The 15046-nt window shown below is 37.0% G+C and overlaps 1 protein-coding gene across 3 annotated transcripts in view; it reads left to right on the plus strand.

Annotated features, from left to right (window-relative positions):
• FANCC (FA complementation group C) overlaps positions 1–15046 on the plus strand; it is a 78247-nt gene that overhangs the window by 53432 nt on the left and 9769 nt on the right. For 2 of the 3 annotated variants that reach the window (XM_057369980.1, XM_057369981.1), the window contains exons 9-12: positions 6799–6851; positions 9372–9471; positions 13865–13940; positions 14746–14827. In XM_057369980.1, coding sequence (XP_057225963.1) covers positions 6799–6851; positions 9372–9471; positions 13865–13940; positions 14746–14827 — 311 coding nt within the window. The remainder of the gene's footprint in view (positions 1–6798; positions 6852–9371; positions 9472–13864; positions 13941–14745; positions 14828–15046) is intronic. The other variant, XM_057369982.1, reaches the window with a different exon arrangement.

The raw sequence follows: 15046 nt of genomic DNA on the forward strand, positions 1-15046 counted from the left end.
GATTATTTTATTATGGACTGCTTAGTTACTTGGTTTTGTTTGCAAACCTGAACAAAATTCTTAATGGAAAACATTTGCTCAACTGTAATTAAAATTTGTTTTCAAATGCCTTATTACAAGAGCACCTATCTTCCCTAAGAGAAAATCTGGCACAGTATTTTTTCCAAAATAATGAGCTAGTTTGCAACACTAAATGTAAATTTAATTGTTAATTACAATGTGAAATAGCATGTGTGCTTTGCACTCAAATTATATGTTTCATAAAATGASAGAACTAAAAATGGCATATGGTATCTTATTTTCCACTTTTGAAACTGCTTACAGAGTATGTATTCTAGTCAGGAAAAGAATGCTACCTTTAAATATACTTCTTTTTTCATTGAATCTCCAAATTTCTTATTTTGGGGGATCCACTATTATGTTATACTTGTGAATCTCATAAATGCTTGGCATCATCAGTTCATTTGTCATGTGGGGATTTAGGTATTGCAGCAGACAAGGCTCTATATGGGGTCTACGCCTAATTTTTCTGTATGAGATACACGGTGAATTGTATATAATATATGGTACTATGCCAAGTACCTGCTGAGGGAAAAAAGATATCTAAATCTAAGTTATAAATATATAAAAAGAAGTCAAATATTTGTTTCAGGTGTTGTTTTTTTGGTTTTTATTTAAAATGTTAATACTTGTCTTCACGACCTGATCTCTGAAAAGAATGTAACATTACTGTGCTAGCACACTCAGATTGTCTTTAAAGACTTTGTGCTTTAAAAATAAGATATGCATAGAGTGGCAAGACCAGTGCAGCAGCTTTGAAAGCTGGTTTAGAGAGGACATCCTGTGGACAAAGAATGGAATGAATGGAGCCATAAAGCTGAGAGCAGTTGGCAGCTGGATGTTGATGATTGATAGGCATTGATAAGAGAGAGGGTGCGTAAATGGGAGATGTCATAACAATTAAAAAYAATAGGATGAGATGGTTCAGAGAGGCAGTATAGAAGAAAAATAGTATTATCCATAAATTGTGTTCTAAATGCATAATTATATTCTCTACAACATTTACGTGGCACTGTAAAGATACTTGTGTGACATTAGATCTGTCAGTACTTGGAATCCAACAGTATAAWTAATCTAGCCTGCCTAAAAGATATTTGAATATTTATTTGGAAATGTGGATGTGCATTTTTTGGCATTTGTAAGATGTAAGCTCTGTTTACCTTATGGATATGATAATAGAGGAACCATGAGACAAAACGAGATTTCTACTTTTGTGTTTGGAACAAAACCTTTAAAGGACAAATAGGCAGAATATGTTAGTGATTTGATTATAGTACATTATGAGAAGGAAATTTCAATAAACTCTTTCATAATTGAATTATCAGAGTAATTTATCTAAGTCAAGTATCTTGATACAGTAATCAGACCGTACATAAACCTCACAGAGATCTAAGGTGTTGAATTTGCCTCATTGAGCCCCCGCAGATCCCCGGCRCAGGAAAGACACACGAGAGGCAGGCAGGCAGGTCCAGGTGCTTCTTTATKAGTCTTCTCTTCCAGCTCCTTTTGCTGTAGTGATATTCAGCTCTCTATCTCTCTACTGCTACCAGCATGCTTTTTTATGCACTTTCTTATCTTCCCGCACATAGAATCACACCAATCAAACAGGTCCCAGMCAGATGACACAGCTGGGCACTCTCCAATCTCCAAGCAGCATGTTTTTGTCTTTTATTGGTAGAATACTTTCATTTATCCAATACCATGACTGGCTGCATCAGCCCAGCTCGAGTCTGCGCTGTTTTGACCATGTCTGAGTCCAGGCTGYTTTCCAGCCCAACCCCCACACATAGCTCTAAAAATGGCCAAGGCCACGGCACTAAGGTACCCAGATAGTTGTAAACCACTGTACTTCCATTATGAGAGAAACTTAATATGTACCTCATATATTTTGATTGAGGAATAATTGTTGTGTGATGGTCCAGTAACTTGTGTTTATATGGAATGCTATCATGTTTGTGACTTTGTAGCTGAACTGAAGTTAATATTGGAAATTCTGTAGTTACTCAGAAGTAACAAACACAAGTGAAGTGACCATTGTAGATGGTCTCTTAGCTTCCTTGGAATTAGTTGGGTGAATGGATGTTTTCCTTTCTGAAGTAACTTTAAGGTTTGTATGTGTAACAACTCGCAGTAGACACATACTGGTATTTTTGCTTTACCAGGAGTGGATAGATACGTATGTATGTATACAGATTTTTAAAGCCCATGTATGTAAAAAGAGATGTAAATGAATCAGTGTAATTTATAGTTTGTGTTTGGTTCTGAGATAGCTTTCCAAAGTAGTTCATTCCTTTCAAAGTTATGTTGCAAGAAAAGTGCAATAGGTTCAGAGGGTTTAAAATTTGTTGGCTGCTTCTTTATAAACCATCTGTTCTTGCTGCATTTTGCTTTTCCATGTTTAGGATCATAGAATTATTAAGGTTGGAAAAGACCTCCAAGATTATYGAGTCCAACCTTTGTCCAGGCACCATCATGTCAGATTAATCATAGCTCTAAGTGCTACATCCAGCTGTTTTTTGAACACATCCAGGGATGCTGCCTCCTACACCATGTTGGTGCTGTTCCAATGCTTTTCCACCCTTTCACTGACAAAATTTTTCCTGATGTACACRCAGCCTGCGACCATCCTCTTGTCCTGTCACTGGCTGCCTGGGAGAAGAGGCCCACCTGGCTGCACCCTCCTTTCAGGCAGCTGTGTTGCACTGGRCAGCCTCCAGACATCTGAGACCTCAGTTAGCCAGRACTRAKGACAAATGRWGGAGAGYGGTTTAGTGAGCACTTCTGTCACCTCTGTCAGTACCTTTGGGTGGATCCCACCTGACCCCACRGTTTGTGATTGTCTGAGTGGCACAGAGGCCACCAACAGCTTGTTCCTGGATTGCAGGAGATTGTTCTGCTCCCCACCCTGTGTACCAGCTCAGGGGGCTGGCTRCCCTGGGGGTAATAYAGCTTTCTGTTAAAGACTGTGRAAAGGAAGGCATTATGTACCCCAGYCTTTTCCTCATCCTTGGTGACTGTTCCCTTCCATGTCCAGCAAGGAATGGAGATTTTCTTTGACCCTTTTTTTGTTGTTCATGTATTTGTAAAAACACTATTTATAATCTTTCACAGCAGTGGCCAAATTGAGTTCTAGCTCAGGTTTTGCCTGTCTAGTTTTCTCTCTGACCTAATGACATTCTGATTGACTGCCCCTTCTTCCAAAGGTCATGAGCTCTCTTTTTTCTGAGTTCCTGTGAAATCTTCCTGCTCAGCCAGGGTAGTTGTCTTCCCTGCCAGTTTGTCTATTGGTACCTGGAAGTGGCCTATTCCTGTGCCTTTAAAATGTACCTCTTAAAGCATGTCCTGCCTRACTAGACCCTTTTGTTTTTATGGGCTGTTTCCTGAGGGACTCTGAACCAGTGTCCTGAACAGACCAAAGTCTGCCCTCAGGAAGTCCAAGGTAGAGGTTTTGTTGATTCCCTTCCTTACTTTACTAAGAATAGAGAAACTATCATTCCATGGTCACTGACCAGTGATGGCCCCCCAGCACCACATGTCCCACAGCCMTTCTCTGTTYGCAAACTGCAGATGTGGCAGGGCACTGTCCTGGCAGGCTCCCTCACCAGCTGTGTCAGGAATTCCCTTCCACACACTCCAGGAACTCCCCGAGTGCCTCCTCTCCACTGTGCTGAGTTTCCAGCAGACATTTGGCGAGTTAAAGTCTCCCACAAGAGCAGGGATCGTGAAACATCCACAACAGAACACCTCAGCTGCCCCCTGAGCCTGGCTGGGAGCTCTGTCACAGACTCCAGCAGGTTCTCTGCCTTGTTGGCCACCCCTCTGATTGTCACCACAGGCATTCAGCCTTATCCCCGCTGTCCCTGAGCTCTGTGCAGTCAAACCCTCCCCAATGAAAGAGCCAATGAAATAGGTGTTTATGAGGAAGAATGGAGAAAATTCTTCTTGATTTCAATAGATTCAGGAGCTTTTAAAATTCTGAAAAAATTGTACTTGTGCTTTCAAAATATATTCCTGAAAACAAAAACACATTTGTCACTTCRTATAAGAAGAAAGTGACGTTTCCTTTTTTGAAGTAGTAAGTATAAAAATCGGATTTACAAATATACAGTTGGGGAATACAATATTTGAAATACAGTACTGTAGTAATTTCTTAAAGCTAGATGTGCTTAATGTCTAGAAGTATTGTGTCCARTTAATTGCATGTGAATCTTAATGCAAAGAGTTACCATCTCAAATCTGTGTGACCTTGAGCATGTTTATTTCCCTATGTTWATTCCTACTTTTGAGTATTCTGTGATGTGAATAAAATGCAGATTATTCTATTCCTCTTTGTCCCATTTATTTGCTTACTGTAGATACAGAAAATTTTTTCTTATTTTTTTTATTCAGTTGTGTTATAAATAAGTTGTTTCTGTCAGTATTGTGCACGTGTTAAAAGTGATTGAACAAGCTCCTAATAGATAGAGTTTGATTTCTGTCAAAAACATTGAATAGTTGCAGACAAGATTATTAAAATGTAAAATGCCTTTTTATTTTGAAAACATAAGGTGATAATGTCAACAGGAAGAAAACTGTGAAAATCTGACCTGAAAACAGTCATTCCTCCAAAATTCCAGAACTGTTGCTSGCAGTAGCAGAATTGTGCTGTCTGCTCTTGTCCTGCTACACAACAGGCATCTTCAAGTTGTCTCACAGACTTTTGCACTATCACAGCATTCATGCTCTGAGTGCTTGCAAATTAATTTCATGCAGTCCATTGATTAAAATCTTGTGAAATTAGATAATAGTGGGATTTGGGGTTGGTTTGGTTTTTTCCCTTTTGACCAGCAGTGATGAAATTCATATTGATTTCTGTAGTTTAGATTGAATCCCAAGGTCTATTAACTATGATTTCTCATACTGAGTACTGTTAGATTGCTACTGTCTGGCTGGAAGAAGTGGAGAGGTTTGTTTTTTTTTCATTGTTGTGTACAGCACATTTATTTTGGACTTACTCTAAAGAACTAGKATTTGATCTTGGTATTGTGAACTGGTGTGATGGTGTACCCTTTCTGGTTTGTATGCAACCTGTCTTAAGCAACAGTGTGTTGGTACATCATCAAAGGTAGGTAARTTGTCTGAAAGAATGGTTGAGTTTGGAAGGCAGCTCTGGCAATCTAGTCCAATCTTTCCTTAAAGAGAAAAGCCAAAAAAGCAACAAAAAAACCAAACAAAAAAGCTCAAAAAACAAAGTAAAAACCGCACCAAAACAAACAAAACAAAAATCCAGACCAACCAACCAAACAAAAACAAAAAAMCCCTACACAAACAGAAGAACACTCACAAAAACAAGCCACCAAAACCCAAGGAGAGGAGCGTGCCTCCTGCTCGTCTCATCCCTGCGGTTTGGCAGTGCGAGTTCGGGATCAGCCCCGGCTGTGCCTGCTCGGCAGCAGGAGGTGGCGCACGTTCGATAGCACAACCTGGCTGCAGCCCCGGGGCAAAGAAAATGGGGCAAAACAGCAGAATGAGGCGCCGCCCCCTGTTTCCAGGATGGCAGACACAACTGAGGGAGACGAGAAGCTTTTCTGGACAGATTTTAGTAATGGTTGWTTGTTTCCAATGTTATCATGTAGGGATCATATTAATCAAAGTCCTCATTCTTCCTATGTACAATTAAAATGATAATATTTTATTCTTGGTATTGTTATTACTATTATTATAATAATTGCTACAAGTATTTTTTCTTAAATAAACATAATTTACATATATTTTTACTATATCAGTTTTCTACTTGGTCCTTTTTAGCTTGAAACAAATGCATACCAGTTCTCAGCAGTTCATGATGCACTTTAGGCTGCATTAATAAATGCCATTTTATAAATGCTATGCTTCCTAAAGTTTATAGAATGCATTTTATTAAATATGCTTTACTCTAGGCTGTTCAAGAGCTATATTTTTACCAAATCTTCAGGTTCAAAGTGCAGAAACACTAAGTGAGGATTTGCTTTTTAACTTAAGCTTTAACTTAGTACTTTGGGGAATATGTAAATCTTTTTTATTCTAGGTGTTCTGTAAAAGTGTAAGAATATGAAATTAGAAAGCAGTGTGTTTACTGGTGCGTGTTTAATGTAACAACTTGCTCAAAGCAGTCTTTTGTGTGGTAGCATGGTAAAAGTTTCACCAGTTTAAAAAAACCAAGAATTAAATTCAGTGACATATTTAGCTTGTACTAGCAACTTTAAAGTTGAGAAAAGAAAATAATACTGTGAAAAAATGTCCTGGGCTAAAATGCATGCAAAACTATAAAGAACAAAGGCAATAAAATCAATTTCATTTCTGGAATTTAATTTTGAAGATATAGCAAGAGTCTCAAAGTACAATCCAGAAAGGACTGTCTGCGAAGAGGAAAGAAAAGCTTTTTGAAAATCTGCTCYCTGTGTCTTGTGTCTAGCAATTGCATGCAACAACCTATTCTTTCTGCCACCTTCAGTGTTTATACTGATTGCTGTCATAAGCAGCTTGGGATCCTAGGTGTTTGCATTTATCAGCTGTTGAGTCTGGTTGGTYTCACAGTGGAGAATCCTAAGAATTCTAATCTTGAGAAAATCTGAGGGTTTATTACGAATTGATCTGAGAGTTACAGTTTAATAATGGCTATTTAACAGCATCCATGAGTTAAGCTGTAAATTATACTGTGGCAGTTGTGTGAGTCGTTTCTTATCAATATCTAATTTTCTTTCATTTGTTTATCAACAGCCAAAAGCAGCAAGCCATCCTGCCATTTTCAGAATTGTAAATGAAATTTTCAAGTAAGTTTTGAAATTTTAGTGGGAAGAGTTTTAAATGACCCATTTAACATTGAGATTTTCTTCATGAGAAGAAACAATATTATAATCTGTAGCATATTATAATTTCATTTTATTTCAGTATCTTTCTGTGTGCTTTAAAGTCCCCCTCTGTGTAGTACACTGCACATAATGAAAAATGTTAAAAATCTTAGAAACTTTAAATATAAGTTACATTATAATAGTCATTGATTGCATGTTGATTGCATTGYATTTTAGCCATTAAGATTTGCAATTTGTTTTGTACTTCAGTAGAGGTTTGTGGTTGAAATACAATTTTGAGATGGAAATTATAAATGCTGAAATGACTTCTCCTATGCCAGCATGAAGGTGGAATTTGGTGAAAACATTTGCACTTACCAGTGTTGCCATTTTTACATTTTGTTAATAGTCTTCAGGATTTATGACATTAAACTATTGAGCTGCCTCTTAATAATGAGTTMAGTTTAGAATGCGTTAAAATTATTTTGAAGTAGTATTTACCATATGGGTGCTTCCAATCCTCATACTCAGTTTTCAATGGTTTTTTCTCTTTGTTTCATATGACTTCTTTCTTATTACTTTTCAGTAGATCTGCTGCCAGGGTTATCAGTATTAACAGTTTTGATACAACAATAATGTATTTAGTGCCTGACATCCTTTGCTCATCAAGTGTTTCCCTTCTTAAGAAAACAGAGCTCTCAAGCACACTGTTTGGGGACATCTGTGTGTCTGTGTGCATGTTTAGGTTCGTGCAGGCGCTAGCAGAAGAATTTTTGCTGTAGAAACTGTAGACCACTGTATTGTGAGAGTGGGGCCACTAGGCAGCTACTGCTCAGGCAGTCCTTTGTTGCTCTGGTCCCATGCACACAGATAGYATTTTCTGAAGAGCTGAAACTAATAACTTTCCCAAAGTGAGATGCCCTTAAAAATTGATATGACTTCTGCAAAGGTGTACTGATATCCTAGGCTGGAGGCTGTATATTGTGATGGTACAGGGAGACAAAATTTATGCAATCTTCTTGGCTTATTTAAAGTCATGGTATATGAAATATTTTCTAAAAATAACACATGACTTCATTACTCTTTTTCATCCTTTTCTTTGGTAGACAGGAGAATTGGATAAAATTATGTTTCCCAGCTAATGGAGGACTTTGTCCAACACAATACTTCCTARTAAAACTTGGCACTTCTATTAATGTTCAAAATTGACCTAAAAATTATGTTTTCTTGTTTCTAAGCCTACATTTTTGCTCCATTTTTTTACTTTGAATTGTTTCTACTTAGTGTGCTTGTCCCTCTACATTGTTGGTATTCAAACCTTCATGTGTTTTAAGAATACYGTGTCTCAGCTCTTCTTGATATTTACACAAAGCTGTATATGTTAGCTGGCTTTTGCAGTCCAATTGGTTTATGCAGCCCTKTTTATTTTTGTTGTATTTCTCTAACATCCTTCCAGCTGTTATCAAGTGGTGTGCAGACATGTAGATGCTATTCCAGATTTAATCATCGGTGAGATTTTAGAGAACTGCTGATACTTCCTTGCTTGGAAACTGTGTTAGGTTTCTATGGCTGGCACAAACCCTCTTTTATTTTTGGAGTTAGGATTCTGTTAGAAGTATGGATCTAAGCATTAGGACTCTTTCTGTAGTAACTTTTCCTGCTATTAGCATGCATGTTGAGGTTAATTGTGCTAAATTGTTTTATCAGTGATATTATTTCCTGCTTTTATTTGCCAGTGTTTTCTTGCTATGTGTGGCTGTACAGAAGTCCATACACCAAGACTGTCTTGAGTTTCCGTGTACTATGTCTTCTTTTTATATCAGTGATTATATTTTCCTGTAGTTTTGTGATATTTCTATGTTACAGTAATGTGTCAGCTTTTCAAATCTTGTGGTAGGAATGAAACAATTCTCTAATACTCATATCCCACTGGCAACATGCTTTGAACATTTTTTCTGCTTACTACTTACTATAWGTCTTTCAAATAAGAGAATGAAAATTGCTGCTGTGTGTTTTCCTGCTCCATTGCTGAAGGTTATTTTGCACTGTGGAAGCCAGTGGAAGTATTCACCTTTGTAAACCTCTACAGTGGCCTATGGGATGTAGTCCCACAAAACACTAAATGCTTAAGTTAGTCATGCAAAAASTTGCTCTGAACACAATAAACTGATCAGATCCCAAATTTGGCTAATGAAGTAGTGCTAGTCTTTTTTATTGTATACTTATTTCCCCCTATTGGTAGGATAAATTCTTTGTACMCATGCATATTGTATATATTTACTAAGTCTAGTTTTTCTGTAGGAGTTGTGTATGCAGTTTGTTTGTTTTTTTTTTAAATTAAAAATTAAGTCCAAAAAGCCTGTGAAGTTAGTGGTGTAATGAGCTCAGACACAGTTTGAATCTACAGCATACAAAGAATATACCTTTTTCTTTCATTTCAGTTAACAGTTGTGTGATGGGCAGACTAATCTGATCTGTCATATCTAACTTTTCAATATTTAGGAAAGCATTGATGGAAACTGATGGAGCTTCAGAAGTTATGACAATAATACAGGTGTTTACACATCTCTTCCTTCAGGCTCATCAGAATGAAAACAAACAGGTTAGTCAAGATCTTTTCCTTTTTTTTCAGTGAGAAAATGCAAAATTTCACAAGAAAAAAAGACAATTCTACTCTTACAAATATAATGAGGAAAATAATAGCATCCCTCTATAGCTGCATAGATATACCAARGCTCCGTTCGAACATTTTTACTTGCACATAAAATTATAGTGTGAAAGCAATATGTAAGAGCAATTAACCTCCTAGTGTGTCTGCCTAAAGTGATTTTCACAAGCTCAATTCCTCTGACACTGAAGTTTCTGTGTGTAGAGTGAACATGAGCATGAACATCCATCTTTGATAGAAAGGATGAAAAATGTTAGGTGTATTTTCTTTTGCAGTAGCAGAGTTCTGATGATAAATGAAGCAGAGACAACAACCCCAATCCCAGTCTCCTAAATAATTATAAAGAGGATATTGAATAGTTGTATTTGTCTGTTCAGAAGATAAAAGACAAAGAATACATACTGGGACACAGAATACATGTTGGTTTCAGCTGCTGGTCTTCAACAGTAGTCTTTCAGAAAGTTTCCTTGGTCAAAATATTCAGATTTCACAGCTTAATCAATGCTCTTCTTCTGCATTGATTTTTATACAGATCATACTGAACTAAGTGAAATTACTTTTATATGTGTTAATTTAAACAACAGCAAGATCAGTTTCTTATCTTAAAATTTTAAAATACAAAATAGTCATGTCTTACTTACATGTGCAAACTTGATTTCAGAATTGCAAATCACATGTCATTTCACATCCTGACTATCTTGTTTGTTTTTTGAAATCAAATTCATATGATGCAAGTTTGGAAAGTGCCCTATCATTTAAAAGCTTTCACTTTAGACGTAAGAAAATTTTCAGCTTCCTTTGATTTTTTGCATCTGCTGAGGGAGACAGTAGTGAAAAGAATGCTGGGATTTCTTGAAACTTCTGGCATACTGGCCTTTAATTAGTGTGATTGAATCTGTGTTCTAGCTTCAGGCAGATCTTGCTTAATACATAARTGCTGTGCGTGATAATCTTATGCCACCCTGACTGCACAGCAACAGCACACTGCGTAGCCCCAGGTGGGGATCAGGGGTGAGAACAAAAGGATTCCCCACCCATAAGACACCCAAAAGCTAATCCTGCTGGCATTGCAACATAGACTATCCCCCATTTTTCTGAAGTGGTTTTRAATATTGAGTTTTCTCTATTCAAGTCGTGTACAGTTAAAGTTATAGAGTTTCAATTAAGGTATTATCTTCAGTGTTAGAATATAAAACCCCTTGCCTCAAAGTTTATGAATCAACTGCAGCATTAGCTAAGTTTGCTTGTAAAAAAGGTGGGTACAGAGTGCATCCTAAATTTTAAGTCAGTCAGATCTCTTTTTTTCTTAATGTGATACCATGATTATATATATTCATAAATTACCTGTCTTTGTAGTATCTGATTGCCCTTGATAGGCCATAATGTGGATTATTTGCATTTAGGAGAGGAATGGTAAAAATATTAATATGACAGATGATGAAGGGGGYGCTGCCTGGTCACTGAGACTTCTGTAATTTATAGACATTAAATGAAAAAAAAACACTAGGCAAACTTGCATGATAGAAGGAGAATGATTCTCTGTTGCAGTGTGTTACATGTCAGAAATAGCTATCTTTTATAATAACTTCGTAGACCATTTAGAGAGAACAAGGTTTGCAGAAAAAAGGCAAAAAACTTTTCACTGTGTGAAAAACAGTGCTACTGGGTTGAGGATAGTCTTTTTCCTTCCATGTTTTCAGAGACTGAAAACAGTATGAATGGAACATGGGTTCAAACCTACTTAGAAAAAGTCTAATTTCTGAAGAAGGAATTTAAGARTGGGTGTACTGAGAGCACTGTTGGGATATGTTTGTACTAGCAGATTTTCTTCAAGTTTGTGGTGATAGTGAAAGCTGACCTGAGGATATTGGCGTCATGCTGCTTGTAAATTTATGAAGTTAAAGTTTATATTTGTATTTGATGGAAATTATAATTTCACCGCTAATTATTTTCTGTCAATYGTTTCAAAATTATTATTGGTTTTCATGTGGGAAAGAGATGAATACATATTTTAAACCAGTGTTCAATATTTATTTCTTATTACTTCATGGCAATTATTATAACCAGCCACACAACAAACTTGTTCTGTCTTATTCTACCTTGTTTTGCATTTTGTGATGGCATATATAAGGCAAGAATTGACTAAAATACTGTGTTCATATCACCTTTTTTTGCTTTGCCTACACAGTATGCTGAAAATTGTTTTCCACTTCACAATACCGTTTTCATATGTAGCATGTTCTGTGGTTGTCTTTGCGACTACTGACAGTATCAAGGGTCTACTTTTTCATGGGAATTTTTGGTGCAAGTTAATTTGCAATATGCATTTTGCTATAGGGATCATTATTTTTCTAATTAGCCTAATTCCTCTTGACAAGTAGACCTCTAGAATTTTACTGTAGCAGTGATATATAGACTAAGAGTGTCTGTATTCACGTGCTGTAATTTCAGTTAACTGTTGTTGACAGAACAGAAAAAGTAGTAGGAAGATAATGTGTCATTATGTTTGTTTATAAGATGCATGCATGTATATCCCAAAAGAAATTAGTTATTAAATACAGTCTTYATTAGATTTACAGCTCTATCACATTTTATATAGTTCATATTCCTGTTCTGTGTTTTAAGAGATGATTTGTTAGCTAAATGCCCTCTTACGCCTAAAAAATAATTCCAAGGCGCAAATGAGGGAATCAGAGTGCTAGAGATTGGAAGGGACCTCTGGAAATCATCTTGTCCAACTCCCCAGCTCAAAAGCAGAGCTACTTAGAGCCAGTTGCCCAGGACTATGTCCAGATGGGACTCTAAAGCTCTTTTGGGCAAACTGTGGTAGTGCTTGGTCATCTCAGAGTAAAATGGAAAGTGAAAAAAAAATTAGAGAAGTGTTTTCTGATATACAGACATATCCTCCCATGTTTGAGTTTATGCCTCTACATCTGATCTTGTCACTTGTGCAGCATTTTAAAAATCCTGGTTCTTTTGTCTTTGCACCCTCCCTTTAGGTGTTCCTATACATTGGTAGATTCCCCTCAGGCGTTCTCCAGGTTCTTTCAGCCTTTCCTCATAGGAGAAATGCTCCAGCCCTTCAATGATGCTTGTGGCGCTTTTTTTAACTGGCCATTAGCTGGACATAGTATTTCAGGTTAGGCTGCTAGAATGGCTGCTCACAGTGCTGGGAGGAGGGGAAGGAGCACCTCCCTGGACCCTGTAGCAATCCTTTTCCTAAGGCAGCTCGAGATACCGTTCACTGCTCTGTTGCAAGGCACACTGCTGACCCACGCTCACCTCGGTGTCCACTGAGTCCCCAGGTCATTCTCTGCAAACTGCTCTCCAGCTGGGTGGCTGCCAGCATATACTGATGCCTGGGTTTATTCCTCCTCAGGGGAGGACTTTGTACTTTCTCCTTGTTGACATTTATTTGACTCCTGTTAGCCCATTTCTCCAGCCTGTCAAGGTCCCTCTGGATGGCAGCACAATCCTTTCATGTATCAGTCACTCCTCCCAATTCTGTGTTATCACCAAACTCGCCCAGAGAACTCACTGCCTCTTCATCCACATCATTAATGAAGATGTTAAAATAGGACTGGACCCAGTACTGACCCTGCTGTACTCTGGTAGTTACTAGATTTTATGCCAGTSATCACCACCATATGGGCCTGGCTGGCTTTCTGGCTGTCTCAAGGGGAGTTGGTGTTGTGCTTGCACATCCATGCCACATGTTAGATGTGCCTGTAGTACCTGTTTGCAGAACAAAAAGATGAAAGCTGTGCTACTCCTACTCTCAGTTACACGAGCAGCGTTCACAGTTTACAAATTGCACGTACTCAGAAAAACAGTCTGTTATCTGTGACTGCCCTATGTGGTCCTGGATCAGATCCTAAGAATTTTAGGTTTCCATTTTGTACAGATGGCAATCATTTACACCACACAATCAGATTCTTGTAGGTGTTATTAGTTCTTAATTCAATATGATCTGTGAATCTGTTTACACTGGAAAATGAAATTAWACTTGCATCTCTTCTAAGCTCTGCATATCAAGAGGAAAACTTACGTGATTACAGGGAAATATAGTAGGACCATTAAGATGACATTTTCTTCGTGCTCTGAATCTTCTTTGATCCATATGCTTTTAAAATCTATAAATTATTTTTCATAAGAAAGCATTTCCTAAATATCCCCTTTCTTTATGTAAAATCCTAAAGTTAAGTATAGAGTTAATTTTCTATTCTCTTGCTTCATTGTTAATTACTACCTTAGATKAGCTTATTCACTATGGATTTGTTTTGAAAACTGACCAGAAACCTCTTAAAATAATGATTTTGTATCTTAGCATAAATTTCCACTGAAGGCATACTTTCCGTACCATCACCAGCCTCTTGTAAGAGGTTTAGTCAGACGTCCTTTTGGTAAGTTTTTTCATGAAATATTTGCAGCATTACCAATCTGCATGGTGTGTATATGTCTTAAAATAACTTTTAAAGGGGTAGAGGTGAACTTTTGCCATTTTCTTAATGGGCTGTGTTTGACTTAGCAGTTTAATAATATTCTTTTAATGTATTTTTCTGACGGAACCTCTAATTCTTATGCAACAATATTACAGATGTAACTTTAAAGAAAACTAAACCAAAAGTCAAAAACAAAGAAAAGGTGGATAATTGTGTAGGAATGAAGCCATGTTACAGAGATTGTAAAAATGCTACATTTTCTTACGTTATAATAGCAATRACTGTAATTGTGGAAAAATTCATATGTATTTCACAAGAAATAGGCTTTCTGTTTCTGTCTGAGCCTTCAATTCTGATATTTTAGATTGCAAACCTAATTTTTTTCAGCTTGCCTGTTCATGTAGACTAAGAAATCACTGTTCAATGTGGTATAGCTTTTTATGAACAGTAATTAAAGCTCAGTACAGTGAGAATGCTACTCCACTGATTATATATTAATATTGAGGTAGCATTTGCAYAAAGGAACATCAGCCTCATTTCAGTATTCCTAGCTGTACTTCCTCTCATGGCTTTATCAATTAATTGTTTTATGAAACACAGTAATAGGTATTATTGAAAACTGGGAAATTTTAAAATGGAATTTTAATTACTTTATGATAACTGAATCAAGTTGGAGAAATCCTATAGCTAGCTTAATGTTTCACTGTTATGTTCTAGTTGGAGAGGCTATCATTTTAAGAGTTTTGTTTTCATTCTCCATCCTCAGAATTCCCAACTACATATTGGTCTCAACACTTGAAACACATTTCGGACATGCTCAAAGCCTTAGTAGAAGATACAAACATTAGGTAAGCAGTATAAGATCTTCTAACTTGTGTCCTTTGCGTGTTAGTTTCCAAAAGGTTGTGTCAATTGAAGTTTTTAGTGGCTACATTTCATAATTTTCTTATTATTCTATGAATAAGGCTTTGTTTTTAAGAATAGGGCTTAGATCACTTACTGAATGTGAGCYCTTTAGCATCTTGATACCTGACCAGTAAGGCTTTGAGGAAATAAAGTCTTGTCAT

This window comes from Malurus melanocephalus, unplaced genomic scaffold (genome assembly GCF_030028575.1).
Source record: "Malurus melanocephalus ecotype Western Australia unplaced genomic scaffold, MMel_1.1 scaffold_117, whole genome shotgun sequence".
NCBI lineage: Eukaryota > Metazoa > Chordata > Aves > Passeriformes > Maluridae > Malurus > Malurus melanocephalus.